Genomic DNA, 17500 nt, shown 5'->3' with positions numbered 1-17500 from the left:
ACAAAACTGAACTCGTGCATTGCTCTAGTGAGACCATTACAGTTGATTCAGAATTCTGCACCACCTCTGGCCATTAATTTAGACTCTTCTCAGAAGCAGTTGGAATGAATGCTGCCGAATTCTATTGTTGTTGTTGACAGACTCTTGCTCCTTCCTCAGGATTGCCAGTGGCTTTGGCGGTGCTCTGTTTGTTTACCTGAACCGAATAATTGTTGAATCCATGAGGAAGCAGAAAACTATCAACAAGTTTTTACTGAAGAAGTAAGTGCTTTAAAGGATATACTATATAATAGTCCTGACAGGTGACTCTAGTGTTGAGGGCTGAGTCAGCTGTACAAGTCCTGCACCTTTCACACAGACCTTATTTATTTGCCTCATGGCACCAGACAAATAAATGAATTTTGATGTGGATGCTGCAGTATGTTGTATGGACTTTTTGGGGGATTCAGCAGTGTTATTTCCTCAGCATAGAGCATGTAACTACCCTTGGTGCGTAAATAGCTCTTTCATGTGCCCCTGTGTCATTTTCATCCTGTCTGCTGAAGTCGCCGAGTTAGGCGATCTAAAAAGGTCATAATGACAGAGAAATCATTAGAATGAGAGGGAGAGACATTATTGCAGCGGCTCTTAAACCCACACTCATCCTCCAGGGGGATTCAAAGCCGTCCGATGTGTTCACTTAAGCTCACATCATGTGTACACAGCACCCAGCACCAGTTAGACACCAGACTGAACCTGCATGCCAATCAAGGGATTACTGTGACCTTCAGTCAGAGTCAGTGTGGACAGGAGTGGAGGGAAACAAAAAACATTGTTTGCAGCCTTTAACCGATTGTTCAGCACTGCTGTGTTACCTTCTCATCAAACCAGGATTCCCAGACTCCCTTTTATCTCCCTCTCTCTCTCCCTCACTCCCTTTCTCTCTCACTCCCTCCCTCTCTCTCTCTCTCTCAATCTCTCTCTCCATCTCCCACTCTCTCTCTTCCTCAATATCTCTCTCTGTCATTCCCTCTCTCTCTCTCATTCCCTCTCCCTCTCTCCCTCCCTCCCTCCCTCTCTCACACACAGGCGGCTGGTGTACCCTGCTCTGGTCACCCTGCTGGTGTCCACTCTCACCTTCCCTCCAGGGTTTGGGCAGTTCATGGCTGGGCAGGTATGCTAGCTCCAATCTCAGTCTCCATTACCCACCTCCTCACAGCTGGCTTTCTTGTCTCCCTGTAGACTACAGTAAGTGCACTGGTCTGGTGGTTGTAGCAGTGCTAGATATGATTTATCAGTAGAGTTGTAAGAACCAAGTTTGCTGCATTCCCCTAAAGGACAAGTTCTGGTGAGATTCATGTCCGCTGTGCTGCGAGACTTAATTAGTTTGGGTTCTAAATGTGGCTCAGCCAGCCTGTTTGAGTTGCCATGCAGTGTTGTGATTTGCGGTGCGCTCGCTTCTCCACAGTTAACTCAGCACGAGTCTCTGGTGGCACTCTTTGACAACCGCACCTGGTACAAGCAGGGAGTAGCCGAGGAGTTTGACTTCCAGCCTGAGGCCTGGAAACACCCCCAGCTCAATGTCTTCGTCACTCTCCTCCTCTTCGTCATCATGAAAGTGCGTCCACCATTTTTCTCCTTCTCTCTCTGTGTGTGTAGGGGATATTTATTTGTGTGTAGGGGATATGTATGAATGTCTGGTAGATTGTCTGGAGTTTTTAATGTTGCGGTCGGAAGTGTTTGTATCGTAAGTGTAGATGCTTGTGCTCTGTATACGTGTATACAGGTGTGAGTCACTGATTGTAGAGTGTGCAGTGCCTGGCATGCATCCTGTTTAGGTAAGAGTGTAACACTAATTACGTTTTTCTCATAGTTTTGGATGTCAGCGGTGGCAACCACCATGCCAGTTCCCTGTGGAGCCTTCATGCCAGTCTTCCTCATAGGTAAGCACTGGTGATCTACAGTATGTACTGTATATACACGGAAATGTGTGAATGTGGCACTCCGTGTCTGAAAGAGATCAGCGTTCGACTGCATCCCCCATTGACCCCACAAGCAGAGAGCATGCCCATTTTATCCAGATGCTCTAGATGTTGTTTGGTTGTATTTTTGTTGTCAGTATGGACACTACCATGGCTGTGCATACACACAGGTCATTTTTGCAGGTAAACTGCACATCGTCTTTATTTCGATTTTTATCCCACTTCACTTCATGTCTTGGTTTGTGTCTAACTTGTGTTTTTTTATCTTTGCCATATTCTTTTCCTCCATATCTCACCTCCATCAATGTTTGACTGACAAACCAAACCCTCTGGTGTATAACATTGCAAAACCCCCTCCAGCTATGTTGGTCATGGAACACAGGCGTGATCGAAAAGTAATTCACGTGAGTATCATTTGCAGGTTTTTTGCCGAAGTGAAATATCTGCAAATTGTAAGCAAACAGTGGACCGTGAGGTTTAGTTTTAGTTTTTAACAGTGTGTCTGTGTGTGTTTGTGTGTATATGTGTGTGTGTGTGTGTGTGTGTGTGTGTATGTGTGTGTGTGTGTGTGTGTGTGTGTGTGTGTGTGTGTGTGTGTGTGTATGTATGTGTGTAGGAGCTGCATTTGGACGTCTCGTTGGAGAGAGCATGGCAGCCGTTTTTCCCGACGGCATAACCGCTGACGGCACCGTGTATCCCATAGTACCTGGCGGCTATGCAGTTGTAGGTCAGTATCCCCCACGGCGTCCTGGTTCATGTCCAAACCCTCGTGAACGTGTGTGTGTGTGTGTGTGTGTGTGTGTGTGTGTGTGTGTGTGTGTGTGTGTGTGTGTGTGTGTGGGTGGGTGGGGTTGTGTATGTGAGAGAGAAAGAGAGAAAGGGAGCGAGAGAGAGAGAGAGAGAGAAAAAAGCTATCAAATGTAACCACCGTGGTCATTGTGGCTCCATCCCGACTCCAAATAATGGAGCCTGCGGTGCGCGGCGAGCAGGAGTCATGCATATTTCATCATGCGGCGCTGACGGCCAGACAAATGAAATCTCGTCGGTGGAAATGGATGCCGCGCCGCGGCGCTCCACGCTCTGCCATGGCCGCTGGAGCAGGAAGGAGTCGAGCCGGCACAATAACAAATCAAATGGCTCGCTGACACTGGCTCGGGGCTGTGGAAATGTGACCGCGTGTTTGTGTGTGTGTTTTTGTTTGTGCGTGTGTGTGTGTGTGCGTACGTATGTGTGTGTGTGTGTGTGTGTGTGTGTGTGTGTGAGAGAGAGAGAGAGAGAGAGTTTGTTGTGTGTCTGAGGGTTTCATATGTCACTATGTACGAGTGTATTTTTGTTTGTGTGTGTCTGCATTCTTGTATCACATGTCTTATAACTGCATCTACTGTACATGTGAATGTGTGTGTGCACATGTATGTGTGTGTCTGTGTGGGTGTGTGCGCGGGTGTGTCCACCTCAGGTGCGGCGGCTCTTTCTGGGGCTGTCACACACACCGTGTCGACGGCGGTGATCGTGTTCGAGCTGACCGGTCAGATTTCCCACATCCTGCCCGTGATGATCGCCGTGATCCTGGCCAACGCCGTGGCGCAAAGCCTGCAGCCCTCGCTCTACGACTCCATCATCCGCATCCAGAAGCTGCCCTACCTCCCCGAGCTGGGCTGGGGGCAGGAGTGAGTCCCTCCGCCCGCCTACCTGTCTGTCTGTCTGTCTGTCTGACTGCCCACCTGTCTCTGTGTCACACTCACCTGCCCATCTGCCTGTCAGGCAGGCGGCCATGTTGGATTTGCGGTCCTCTCTCCTCTCTCCTCTCTCTTCTCTTGATCTTCTTTTGACGGTGTATCGCTTTTGACGGTGTCTTCCTCTCTTTGGTTGTCCTTAGTCTCTCTCTCTCCACCTCTCTCTCTAGACCCGCACTAGTCTCTTTCTCTCTCTCCCTCTCTCTCTCCAATCTGTCTGTCTCTCTCTTTCCTCAGTCAGTCGTTCCCTCTCTCTCTTTTGGCCCCCTCTGTGTTGCCCAGGTTATTCTGAAATGTACAACATACTGTAATGCTTTTTCACCTGGGCCTCGGGAAAGGAAAACCTCTTAGGAGAATTAGACCTGTACATGTCCATCTGTCTGCATATGTGTGTGTGTGTGTGTGTGTGTGTGTGTGTGTATATGTGTGTGTATGTGTGTGTGTGTGTGTGCGCGCTTTGGCTTTATCCTAGTGGAGCATCCTAAACAATCAGCTGACCATCTGTTGGCAGTGCGGAATAGTGGATTATGTTTAGGGTAACATCACTGGTCAGGTGAAGACCAGCATTTGTGGATTTGTCAGCCAAATATCAGTTTGTGGATCACAGAATGGACTACTGAAATATAGCAATCATACATTTTATACCATTTTATACCGTACATTTGTACAATTTACCTTTCTGCCACTTTTGTGCCTCATCACAATTCAGTTGGACCATTAACATAATCCATAATCCATGAATCCATGTCTGGATCTGTACATGGTCTTGATTATTCTGCTGTTCCGCTGATCTCTCTCCTGTGTGTGCTGCTGTAGGAAGTATAACATCAGAGTAGAGGACATCATGTTGCGGGACGTGCGTCACATCACTCTCACCTCCACCTATCGCGACGTCCAGGATGCCCTGAGCACAGCCCAGCTCAAAACACTGGCCTTGGTGGAGTCCAATGGTGAGTACTAGTACTCCCATCCGTGTCTGGGAAAGTCTGGCTCACCTTCTATGTAGTGGCACAGGTCTTGTTCTCAATATAGTCGATCACTACTAAACAAATCAGAGCAACACGTCTTGTGTGCCATGTTCAGTAATAAAACACCTCCTAAGACACAGTTCTGTACCCGACAGGTTCATTTGTCACTGATGCTCTTTGTGTTTGTGGCTCTGATTTAAACCCTTTCCCATTTCCCTCATTTTTAGATTTAACATCCTGCATCTCAAGTGAAATGTGACCGTGTCTTTCTCTCGGTCTCTCCCCAGAGTCCATGATACTGCTGGGCTCCATCGAGCGCTCCCAGCTCCAGTCCCTGCTCTCCATGCAGCTGGGTCGCGCTCGGCGACTGGAGTTCCTGCGCGAGCGGGCCCAGGACAACGGCGCCCCCCTCCCCACGCTGATGGGACAGGACAGCCCGCCCAGGGGGGGCCGTGGGGTCCGGTTCCTGGTGAGGAGCGCCGGGGTGGGTCCGAGGGCTCAGAACCTGGGGCTGGGAAACATCACTTACGAGTTGTGCCATTTGTCAATGTTGTGTTGTTTTAGTTAGATATAGATGTACATTTTCACCTGAGGTGACCTACAGTAGCTAGTGTCTGAAAACACTTCTTCACACCTCTGTTAAGCTCCTAACAGTCATCAGCCGCAGCTGGCTTGCACCCTTTCCTCAAGAGCTTTGACAGGTGCAGAGCCGAGCTGCGGGAGACTTGAATGACGATGAGAGGCGCTCTGAAAGCCGTGGCTCAGTCGGTGGAGGAGATCGCTGATGGTCAATCTCCTCTTCTGCTCTTTTCAGATCTCCACTGAAGAGTCGTCCTATAGCCCAACTGTCTCCAACTCTCAGATTCCCCTGAAGTCTGCGCTGAAGACAGTGTCTGCTGTCGGCAACACAGACACACCCAACAGTATGTGCTCAAACACAGAGTGATTTAGGGCCTGGGAAAAGATATAGATAGATAAATACTTTATGGATCCCCAAGGGGAAATTCAAGGTCCCAGCAGCTTAAGACACCACACACAACATACAATACAAAATACAAAGCAAATCAACAAATCAACATGACTAAAGGAGCAGTAAAATACTATAGATAAGATGTGCATGAAAACTCGCATTGTGTCTGCTCTAAGATGATGATAAATACTATTATATTTCACCCATGTGTATTCTGTTTGCAGGCTCCCAAACGCTGTCCTGCGAGGACCCCGAGCAGGAGCTGGTGGAGGTGAGGTCCATTTAAAGCAAAGATTAGTACTCTCTCTTAAAATAGACACTCAAATCACCACCCCACCCCACCCAGCCATATGCCCTTCCCCTGACCCCTGGCTGGAACCATTCCGACGGATGTCTCACTGAAGCCTCTCCCTCTCTAACCTTGCACTTGAATATGACAGGACAGCCAATGCACGCTTGACGAGGCGATTTTACAATTATAGTCAACAAACTCTTGTTTTTTAATATATTTTATATACACTCTTCAGCACAGTTCCTCATCACTAACCACTATACGTTGACTGAAATAATTACGCTGTTATTGTGTGTACATGGTGAATGTTTAGAGGGAAGCTCTAGTTTTAAGACAAGCCAGTGAGCAGAGGTGGAAATCCCAAACTCTGATCGGGAGTAAAAGACCGACAATATTTCATGTCAAATCAGCACCGCTTTCGGGGGCAGGAGGAAGAACCAATCAGCTCTCTGGCCCAGTGCCTGTGTGCGGAGCAGATTCATGGCACAACAGACCACTTTCCACCTCTGCCAACAAGCATCACTCTTACCTTAATCGGTCCGAGCCCAGCCGGCCGTTGATCCATAGGGTGCGAGCGGGACCGCTGTGTTAACCCTGTGTGCTCCTTCCTCTCTGTCTCTTTTCCTGGAAGAGCAAAGCTCGGGCCGTGGCTCGTAAGAGCAGGAGGCCCAGGCGAGTCAGGACCCCCTTGGCGGTAAGATCCCCACTCCGAGCCCTCTGGTCACCCTAGGCTGGCAATCACCGGCCTGCCCTTGAAGTGCCTTAGCCTGGGTGCTAGCAAGGCTCTCTCGCACGCCAGCTTAGCGGATTCAGCCAAAAAGTGGCCTTTTGAACTTTCTTTTCCCTTATTTTTCCCTACTCCTCATTGTTATTGGTGGCGCTGCTATGCGGGAGAGGAGTGTGAATGAGTTCAGTAATTGTCATTAATCCGCGCGGTAGCCTTCATGGCTCGCTGTGGTTTGGGGGTTTTGATGGAGCATGTTGGGAGGGTTTAATTTAGGATTCCTGCCCAAGCTGAACTGTACTGTTTGCTACGCTTCACGGCACAAGGTGAAACGGACGTCTCCAACTGGCAAACATACAATGTTGGTTGTTGCTGCAATACTGCTGTTCGCCCTATTCTCTTGAATGCTGAGACAAACTGCTTTAAAGCAGAGTGCTGTAAATGTTGGGTGAAAATACTGTGATACAGGATTTGTGATTTTATATTCTATATTCATGACAAATCATTTGAATAATTGAATAAATTCATAATGTCACTTACAAAAATGAAATATTTCCGGCGGATTTGCAGCAAAATTGTGGGAGACAAACGAGTTCACTAGAAAATATTGCCAGAAATTTGCCAATTTTCGCTGTTAGAGGCAAACTTCCAGCAAAGTTCTGGCAACAATGAGAAGTTTGCCACTAGTGGCAAATGTGATCGCCAGTGATCTGCCACCACACTTACCCAATAATGGCAAACTTCCAGTGAACTTCTGGTGACAAACCTTGCTGCAAATTTGCTGCAACATTGTCAAAACTTAACTGCAACTTTTTACCAGAAACTTAATTTGCAAGTGAAAATATGACCTTGCCTCAAATTTGCAGCAACTGTTCACCAGAAACCTTATATTTCTGTAAGGTGTAGCCTATTGAATTAGCTAAACTATGGGAAAATGTCCTTTGTGTTGATTCAAGAGAATGTGGTAGATTATTTTACAAAAATGCATCCAAACTACCCCTGAAAGCATAACACCTCTCAAGTTTCTCTTAAATTGTTGCAAATTGAATAGCATGACCGCTTTCAGGATGTTATAGGATGGATTTTACATATTCAGACTGCCCTCAAGAAAACATCTCTGTTCTCAGCTTTTGAAATGCCTGTGTGCTTCTTCTGTTGTTGCTTTGGTAGTTGGATGATAATTCTGTTCACAGTTCACAGTTTCACGCTTAGAGAAAGTCTTTTCAGTTTGTTTTTTTGTGTGTCTAAGAGGTTCATATGAGTCATGTGTAGTTCTTGGAATGGAAGGTGTGTGTATAGTATGTGTGTGTGTGTGTGTGTGTGTGTGTGTGTGCGCGCGCGTGCGTATGTGTGTGTGAGAGAGAGAGAGAGAGAGAGAGAGAAAGAGAGAGAATCCACCTGTGGAGATCTGTTTGTAACCCTGTTCTATGTCCACAGGCTCCAGATGTGGAGGATGACATGACTACAGCTGAGGTACTCATATCTATCAACCAGCCTGCACACTTAATCCCTCTCACACTCACACAGGCCGTGACTGATTCCATGACTCACTGCTCTTTGCCATTTGTCAGATTGCGGAGTGGGAGGAGAGACAGCTGGATGAACCTGTAGACTTCAAGAACTGCAAAATCGACCCCGCCCCTTTCCAGCTGGTGGAGCGCACCTCCTTACACAAGGTTCGGATGGGTGTTACACATCTTATACATTAGCAGACGCACTTATCCAGAGAAACGTAGCATCTGTGAGTTGACTAAAGGGACAGTCAGCCTGCTGAGATGTAAGGGCTTTGCTCAGGGGCACAGCAGGTTTGAACCCATAAGCCTGGTATTCTGTTTGGAAAAGACCACCACAACCCCATACCGTGACATTCACCTCAGTCCACTCCACACTCTTCAGTAGTTTCCAAATGGTCCAGTGATTCATTCACTTCCTTCACTAGAAAGACAATTTGGCACATCGGTGGAAATGATGTACAGTATTCGGTCAGCAGCACAAACAGTGTCTCAGCTAAGACCATTTTAAATTCTCAGCTTTACCTTGATCGTCTATTGAATGACGACAGAGATACTGTAATATTACTGTAATATTTTTTTTTTATTAAAACACAAATGAACGGTGAGTTCCAAGTGTCCTAAAGCTGCTCGTGTACATGCTGTGTGTGCCCTGGCAGACCCACACCATCTTCTCGCTGCTGGGACTGGACCATGCTTACGTCACCAGTACGGGCCGGCTGGTGGGAGTCGTGTCTTTGAGAGAGGTGAGTACCGCGGCAGGATGTTGGCCAGGCAGCGGCAGCAGAGTCAGCATAAGTGACAGCAGTCGTCATAATCCTCCTCTCCTCCAAACTGCTGTCAGTGTACACAAAAGGTGTTGAGTCGATTCATTCATCTCGGAAGTCGACCTCTGTGTGGTACTGTAGGTTAGGTGGAATTCATGTAGGCAGAGAGTCTTCCCCACTATTTTGGCATGCATCTAGGATATCATTTTCATAATCCCACATCAAATGGTTGTCAAATTAAGTAGTTTAACTCAAAGACACCTAGCACAAAAAAAGTCTGATGCCTCAAGCCAAACATGCCCTTTCTTATTCCAAATGTATGAAATGTAAAACAGAAGGCAATGATTTACAATACGTGAGAGCTCCTTCCTCTGGGCACATGCATAATCTCTCCCAAATCTCTCTCAATCTTAAGTGGGATATCCCCCTTTCCTTCCCCTATTACGTCTCCTTATCTGTGTGTCTGTGTTTATGTTTGCGTCTGTGTGAGTTGAACTAACTCCTACCCCCCCACCCCCCATCAGTCTGTGGTCCTCTACGTGTTCATAATATCATAATAATATCGTAATATAATTACATGACTGTAATTTATTCATCTCTAATCAATGCCATTAGATAGAATAACATAAAAAGGGGAATAATAGGGCTATGCAACACTATTAGACACTATTTTAAAAGGAAAACATATGTAAACATACTCTCTGGAACATCAACTCTTTGGAACAAGGGCTTGTGGGCAGCCGTGGTGTACTGGTTAGCGCATCGGGCTTGTAACCGGAGGGTTGCCGGTTCGATCCCCGACCAGTCCACCACGGCTGAAGTGCCCTTGAGCAAGGCACCTAACCCCTCACTGCTCCCCGAGCGCCGCTGGTTGGGCAGGCAGCTCACTGCTCTGGGTTGTGTGATTCACCTCACTGTGTGTTCACTGTGTGCTGTGTGTTCACTAATTCGGTTAAATTGGGTTAAATGCAGAGAACTGAATTTCCCTCACGGGATCAAAAAAGTATATATTCTATTCTATTCTATTCTATTCTTTTAACTATGCTATTACCTGAGAGGCCGCTCTTCAGGGTAACAGACATGTGAATGTTGTAGCTGTGGCAGGAACTCTGCCTCCTGTTTTACACTCTGTCCATCTGTCTCATATCCTGCTCACCTCTGCCGTTCTCTTGACAGCTGAGGAAGGCCATCGAGGGCTCGGTGACAGTCACAGGTGTGAAAGTGCGCCCTCCGCTGGCCAGCTTCCGTGACAGCGGCACCAGCACCAGCGTGGCGGAGGTGACCGAACTGCACAAGCTGTGGAACCGGCACCGGAGCCTGCCGTTGCCACGGGAACCGAGCCCACCCGAATTGGAGGGCCAGTCGGACTCGGCCTTGGACGGCAGCCCAGTGTTCAGCAGGGACTGCACCGAGCTGTCCACCCTACAGTCAGACGACCAATCAGAGGTGGTGTGTGAGTCAGGCAGCCCCTCCCAGTCCCCAGAAACACTTCCAGAGTTGCCATGTGACTATGATTCCGCCCACCTGGATATGGACCAATCAGGGCCTGAGGAGGAGCTTTGCCCCTCCCCGTCTGAAGAGCCGCCAGAGGAAGTGTGTGAAGCAGCTGTGGCCGACACAAAGGATCTTGTAGAATGATTCTAGCCTTCTCTCTCTCTCTCTCTCTCTGTCTTTCCCTCAATGTCGATCTCTTTCTCCACTCATTCATGCACACAACCATAGGAAGACAGGGTAGTCTGGACCTAGCAGGGACTCTTGCAGGTGTGTGTGGGGGGTGGGGGCAGCACTGATTACACCTTTATCACCTCCAGAACCCAGAGACTTCTTCACGTCCTCTCTCCTTCTCGTGTCTGTGTGTGGGTCAAAGACAGAGAAAGCACATGTGTGTCAGGGATGGAGGGAGCCACAAGAGTGGTGCAATGCCAAGGAGAGGCACATGCAGTATGGGGGGCATGTGTGAGGGGGCATGTAAAGACTGTAATGGTGTGTGTGTGTGTGTGTGTGTGTGTGTGTGTGTGTGTGTGTGTGTGTGTGTGTGTGTGTGTGTGTGTGTCTGTGTGCATGTGTGCGTGCATGTGTGTATGTGTGTGTGAGTGACTCAGCTGCAGCCAGCCCACATACCCATCTGGTGCTGACACTTTTAATCTAAATAAGATTGTCTCTGAGAGCGAAACTACCATTTCTCTCCCAATATAGCTCCTAATAACCCAAACTGAAGGGAGAGAGGGAGGGAGGGATGGAGGGAGGAAGGAAGGGAGGGATGGAGGGAGAACAAGAAAGGGGACTGGAGGAGACACAGAGAAAAATGGGATGACGCAAGAAGGAGAGACAGACCAGGGAGAAGGCAGAGGAGAGGGAAGGACCGAGTGGGAATAAATGGGAATAAACGACACGTTGTCACAAACAAGGATAAATGCCACACTGCGGCAAACCCACAGCCCTGCCACACCACATCACACCACACCACACCCCACCCCACCACACCAATCACACCACACCACACCCCACCCCACCCCACCCCACCCAGCCCACCACACCACACCACATCACACCACACCACATCACCCCACACCACACCCCACCCCACCACACCAATCACACCCCACCACATCACCCCACACCACACCCCACCCCACCCCACCCAGCCCACCACACCACACCACACCACACCACACCACACCACACCACACCACACCACACTAACCACACCACACCCCAGCCCAGCCCACCACACACCATACCACACCACACCACATCACCCCACACCACACCCCACCACACCACCACACCCCACCACCCCACCCCACCACACCAATCACACCCCACCACACCACACCCCACCCCACCCCACCCCACCACCACACCGCACCGCACCGCACCACACCACACCACACCACACCACACCACACCGCCACGCCACACCACACCACACCACACCACACCCCACACCACCCCACCCCACCCCACCCCACCCCACCCCACACCACACCGCCACGCCACGCCACGCCACACCACACCACACCACACCACACCACACCACACCACACCACACCACACCACACCACACCCCAGCCCAGCCCACCACACCACACCACACCACACCACAGAGCCCCAGCCGAGCCTAAGACCCTGCAGCGGAAAAGGTCCGAAAGCACACTGTAATTTACTCCAATGGCATTTGTATTTAGCACCTAAGAGTCTTTGTCTGAATCCAAAGCATACTGTATGTGTGTGTGTGTGTGTGTGTGTGTGTGTGTTGTTGATCACAGAGTGTTGAGGGGGGGGGTTAGCCACATGTGCTAGTACGTCAGTGTCCCCAGTCTGCCCTGAAGCCCAGGCGAGAGTGCCAAAGCAGTCTGTGAATGTGCTGCTCTTGTGTGACTGATGGGTGTGGGTGGACACCGCTCTCGCACGTGTAAATACCAACTCTCGTCGCTCTCTAAGCGTGCCAGTTGCACACGCTTGAGAGACTGAGCTTGAAAAATAAAATAAGACGTCAGATCTGTGTGTAAAGACAGAGATATGCACATGCATGTGCAAAATAGACACCCACCTCCCATCCCACACACACACACATGAAGGCCAGAAGCTTCAGCCATAAGGGTTAAACCCTGAACCTTGTGGCCGGTGATGTCAATAGATCTAATGTAGATAACTTGTACAGTAGAGAGCGTAGTTTTTTAGACTGGGGTAGAACTGCATTGGTCAGTTTAGGAACACAAACAGTCCAAAAGCGTACAAATAGTGAGAGAATGCTGCATTTTATTTTATTTTTTAAGAAAGCTGTACTTGATCCTGTGGGTCTAATAAATGTTGCCTTTAGTTTAAGTACAGCTTTTGTGTCTTCAGCAAACCACAGAGGTCTGGATGACCACAAATGCCTAACTTGGCATTATTACCTACTTGCTTATGTTTGGTCTCGTTTTGATTGCTAAATTGCAATAAATGTCTACGTTTTGGAATGTATTGCCCGCCATATAAGATTATTTTTGGTGACCTTATTATAGAATGTATAGTGTTTTTAGACAAAAAAAAGTGCACATGCAGTAGAGAGAAGCAATAAGTCTGCATACTGTACATGGCCCTGAATGCTCTTTATAATCCCATTGAAGAAATGTGAATGAAATTTAAACTTTAACTCCTAACATGTATATAGAAAATATGCATACAAATCAACAGTTGACATTATTTTTAAGAATACATTGAATTGTTTTGTACATCAGTGAAATATTAAATTCAATCTTTGAAGTTTAATGGCTCCTCATGTACATGTTCTTCTGATCAATTTACACCATCACTCACTGAGCTGGAGACAAGAATCGAGCCATTAGGATTGAAAGATAGATGTGGCTCGCTACTCATGGTCAGAATGGCATGTTCAAGTTCAAGTTCAAGTTTATTATAGCCATTTCAACAGTATGAAAATACAATTGATAGGAATGTGTTTTGGTATGCTCACATATAAGACACATAATGACAACACAATAACACAGGGGTAACAACACTTAATATACAGAAAAAGTGCAACAAAGTGCAAGGATCACAGAAAGCAGCAGTTCAGTACAGTTGTACAAGTGCAAAGAGAGGTAGCCTGGTATGTAATCCATAAGTGCTTAGTGCATGTTCAGGTGGCGAATAGCTTGTGGATAGGTACTATCCCTGAAGCGTGATGTTTTGCATGTGATGCTCCTGAACCTTCTCCCTGATGGTAGGGGTGTGAATAGATGGTGTGCTGGGTGGGAGAGGTCAGAGATGATGTTTTTGGCTTTCCTGGAGATTCTGGTGATGTAATGTGAGGCTATGGTAGGCAGACTACAGCCAATGATTTTTGAGGCCCTGCGCACCACCCTCTCAAGCCGTTGTTTGTCCTGGCTGGTGGCACTACCATACCAGACCAAGATGGCGAAGGAGAGTACACTCTCAATGGTAGCCCGATAGAAGTGGATCATGCCTGCTTGACTGACCCCAAATTTCTTCAGCTGACGGAGGAAGTGTAGTCTCTGATGGGCTTTGGAAATGATGAGACTGGTGTTCGGGTTCCATGATAGGGACTGATGGATAGTGGTGCCTAGAAAACGGAAGGAGGGTACCCGCTCCACTACCTGGCCATTAATGGAGATGGGAAGGTGCTGGTCTGTCTTTTTCCTGAAGTCAACTATGAGTTCTTTGGTTTTTGTTGTATTGAGGATGAGATTATTGTCTGCACACCACTGCACCAACTTTTCTACCTCATCCCGATAGGAAGACTCCTCCCCATCACGTATGAGGCCTATAACGGTGGTGTCGTCCGCAAACTTAAGCAGTTTAACAGAAGTTGATATACAGTTGTTTGTGTACAGAGAGAATAGCAGGGGTGATAAGACACATCCTTGTGGGGCACCAGTGTTCAGAACCCTGGGTGAAGACACATTGTTCTGGATCTTAACACACTGTGTTCAGCATCAATTTATGACTAGTCAGCTGGAGTAAGTCTGACGGTGGCATGTTGGTGGATTTGGGCAGAGGAGGGAGAGCAGTGTATCACAAAAAAAATGATGGAAAGCTTGACGGATCAAAACGTTCAACGTCCGCCTACACACATCTGCTGACGCAAAATACTGTCAGAGATAAGAACACTGTGAGCAGTTTAGCAACGCAGGACACTCTTGAGTCTCTTTTATGAAATGCTGCCAGGTCAATGTCTATAACACATGCACGCACTCACTCACACACATGCACACACACACACACACACGCACACAGACACACACATGCATACAGTTCCATCTCCAAGGGGAACCAAACATTGCTTCTCTGATAAAGCTGAGAAACATAAATCTTTTTGTTAGAATGTGTTTCCGTATGCAGAAATACTTACCCATGACCCTCATGACCCTATTTGAACTTCAGTCATCTGCCAAGATAAAGTTATGACACATCAAATGGTATGTCAACAACAGCAAGTTTGCAAAAATACTTGCAGATTAATGGACAGACATAGGCAATGTACCACAATATAGATGGTAATAATGTTGGTTTCCTTCTAAAAGCAAAGCTCTACTGACTGCTGCATTGGTTCTTATGTCTATATCATCCCCTTTAGTGTAAAATCATATTTGTTGATAACACTGTTCCCCACTAGCCTGGGTGTTCCCATGCTGCCTTGCGCGCAATTTCATTCACGCTGCTAAGGCAGTCTTGAAACTATCACCTTAATTTTTGCCTGAGATCACAGAACAGGGGGGAAAGCAAGATGATGGTGAGCTATGCACAGACGCATTTGATAGACATTTTATCAAATACGAGAAGTTGGTTGGTTGCCAGACCACGTCTCATTTCAATTTCAATTTCAATTTGATTTTACTTATAGAGCACCAAAACATTACACATGTCTCATGGCGCTTTACAGAGTGTTAAACATTCAAAGAGATCCCATGAGTAACAGGGGCAAGGAAAAACTCTAGAATTTGAGATAAATATAGGAAGAAACCTCAGACAGATCCACGACTCAAGGGCCCAACCCATCTGCCTAGGGTCAGTTATAGTAGAGTATAGTCATTTGTAGTATCAGAAGGTTCAAACAGTCCAGTATAGGGAATAAACAGTCCATTAGTAATCCATTAGTAATTTCGGAGGGTAATGGGTTGTTAGAAGTGGTAGGCCCTAGCCAGGCTAGTTCCCCACGCAAATACCTCTATTTCCTCCACCAATCCATCACCAGTAATTCTTTATCACTGGAGAGTTGCAACCTTCACAATTATTCCTGAGACCAGAACATTTTTTCCTACGGTCAAGGTCTCCAAAAAGGGTCTCCGGAAGAGATAGTGCCAACACTGGAATCCTGCATCATCTGATGGGCATGAGATGGTGGAATATATAAACGCTCAGCTGACACTGTTTACTCACAGCAAGACATTGGTGAGGTGTGCATGCAGAGGGGCAATCAAACAATCCTGAACAAACCTAAGGCACCTTTTATCTCCCCTGGATCTTTCCATCATGAGTGCAAAACTGTTCCTCCCTCTCCTGGTCTGTGTTCTCATGGGAGGCCTCGGGGCATGGGCTCAGGATGGCAGGATAAAACTGTGTGGGCGCGAGTTTGTCCGCATGGTCATTTCATCGTGTGGAAGCTCGCGACTAAGGCGTCACGCTCCCGAATTTGACAAACCCTACTTGGACCTCTACAGTGGGTGCTATTTTGAAATCAAGCTCTGGCCCTCTTGCCCCAACTAGACATTGGCAGGTGCAACCACCCTCCTGACTTAACCTGACCTTGTTTGTTTGTTTATTTTCCAGGCGACCTCCTAGACCGATTGAGCAGTGACCAGCTCCTTACCTCTACCCACGAGGAGGTTCAGAAGCAGCAGCAGCAGCAGCAGCAGCAGGAGGGGACACCCGGGCAGACGGCTCATGGCTCACCAGCGCGGGACCCTGGGCCTCCAGAGGGCCACAGCGCGTCCCATCGCCTCCGTCGGGACACGGGGCCCGCAGGACTGTGCTGCCACTTAGGCTGCACCAGCACTGAGCTAGTGCAGTTCTGTTGACATTCTCTGATCTGCAAGTGTGTGAACACTCCGTCTGAGTGTTATATTTAACTCTGCGATTCTTAATTTAAGTATTTATTGCCGGCTTGAAGATTATATATTATTTCCTGCCTAAGATCTCTACACTGTAGCTTGAACGTTATTACTATATTTATGTAAGTCCCTTTGGACACCTGCTAAATGAATGAATATACATGTAAATGATGTGATGTTTCTGACATATTTTTCACTATTATATGTTTTCTTTCAATTTAATTGAAACCAGTGTGTCACTGAACAGTTTCAATTCAGAGGATCACTGAACAGTAATTCATTATATTGAGCCTACAGTTTGGGGCTTCTTTGTGCAAACACCTTGCATTCATTTAATGATATGGTGAAATAAAGCATGTGTCGAAAACATGGATGGAACTATCATGTGCGTGTGTGTCTGTGTGTGTGAGAGTTGTTACACAGCAATCACGTTCAACTTTGTGCACAGCTGTTAAACTCCAAAACCTCTGTTTTAATGGAAACGCAAATGTGGGTGACATCAGAGAATGTCTAATAAGGAAAATGGGCCCTAAAATGGGGTCTGGGGACATTTCATATCAATGCAGTATAGGCCTACACGCCAGATGGCTAGGTGGCAACACCAAGACCAAGTGCCTGTGTATAATCTTTAACTTCTCTTCTAGGCCTACCTGTTCACTCCTAACGCGCAAAATACAGTAAGCAAAACAACCAATTCAAGAAAGGAGTCTTGGGGCCAGTTGCTCTGTCAGTTAGCATTGCGCTAGCTGTGCTGCGCTTAAAAACCGTACTCCTTAAAACTGAGGTTTTGGAGTTTAGCACCCAGCTGCGCACAAAATTGAACGTGATTACTGTGTAACAACTCACACAGGATCAGCTGATTACTAGTTTAAACTCGGGTTAGACCAGAGTAATGAAGGATCTTTAGTTAAACAGCCTGGAAGCCGGAAGAACTCTGATTTCGAGTTTTACTCCAGCAGCAATCTTAACTTAACAGTCAACGCATTTCAGGGTCTTAATGGGATAATTTTTCTGATTG

The 17500-nt window shown here is 47.3% G+C and overlaps 2 protein-coding genes across 2 annotated transcripts in view; both read left to right on the top strand.

Moving 5' to 3' along the window:
- clcn2a (chloride channel, voltage-sensitive 2a) overlaps positions 1-11159 on the top strand; it is a 57279-nt gene extending 46120 nt beyond the window's left edge. The window contains exons 10-25 of the mRNA XM_062525099.1: positions 160-261; positions 1069-1153; positions 1448-1597; positions 1853-1922; positions 2578-2688; positions 3418-3628; positions 4511-4644; positions 4950-5131; positions 5477-5585; positions 5857-5903; positions 6556-6618; positions 7715-7717; positions 8086-8121; positions 8220-8324; positions 8819-8905; positions 10103-11159. Of these exons, the coding sequence (XP_062381083.1) occupies positions 160-261; positions 1069-1153; positions 1448-1597; positions 1853-1922; positions 2578-2688; positions 3418-3628; positions 4511-4644; positions 4950-5131; positions 5477-5585; positions 5857-5903; positions 6556-6618; positions 7715-7717; positions 8086-8121; positions 8220-8324; positions 8819-8905; positions 10103-10564 (1957 nt within the window). The 3' untranslated portion in view covers positions 10565-11159. The remainder of the gene's footprint in view (positions 1-159; positions 262-1068; positions 1154-1447; positions 1598-1852; positions 1923-2577; positions 2689-3417; positions 3629-4510; positions 4645-4949; positions 5132-5476; positions 5586-5856; positions 5904-6555; positions 6619-7714; positions 7718-8085; positions 8122-8219; positions 8325-8818; positions 8906-10102) is intronic.
- A 4787-nt stretch (positions 11160-15946) lies between these two features.
- insl3 (insulin-like 3 (Leydig cell)) lies at positions 15947-16449 on the top strand. The gene is made up of 2 exons (XM_062551738.1): positions 15947-16091; positions 16202-16449. Exons 1-2 carry the CDS (start codon positions 15947-15949, stop codon positions 16447-16449), a joined length of 393 nt encoding a protein of 130 aa, XP_062407722.1.
- Positions 16450-17500: the final 1051 nt, after the last annotated feature.

Source organism: Sardina pilchardus, chromosome 2 (genome assembly GCF_963854185.1).
Source record: "Sardina pilchardus chromosome 2, fSarPil1.1, whole genome shotgun sequence".
Lineage (NCBI taxonomy): Eukaryota > Metazoa > Chordata > Actinopteri > Clupeiformes > Clupeidae > Sardina > Sardina pilchardus.
The sequence above is the reverse complement of the archived record's forward strand: the minus strand, read 5'-3'. Positions and strand labels throughout refer to the sequence as shown.

Excerpts from the sequence above, each read along its gene's own strand:
- insl3 (XM_062551738.1), top strand. The coding sequence starts at position 15,947 with ATGGGAGGCCTCGGGGCATGGGCTCAGGATGGCAGGATAAAACTGTGT. Across the intron at positions 16,092-16,201 it reads ACCCTACTTGGACCTCTACA|GCGACCTCCTAGACCGATTG; the intron begins GTGGGTGCTATT and ends TTTATTTTCCAG.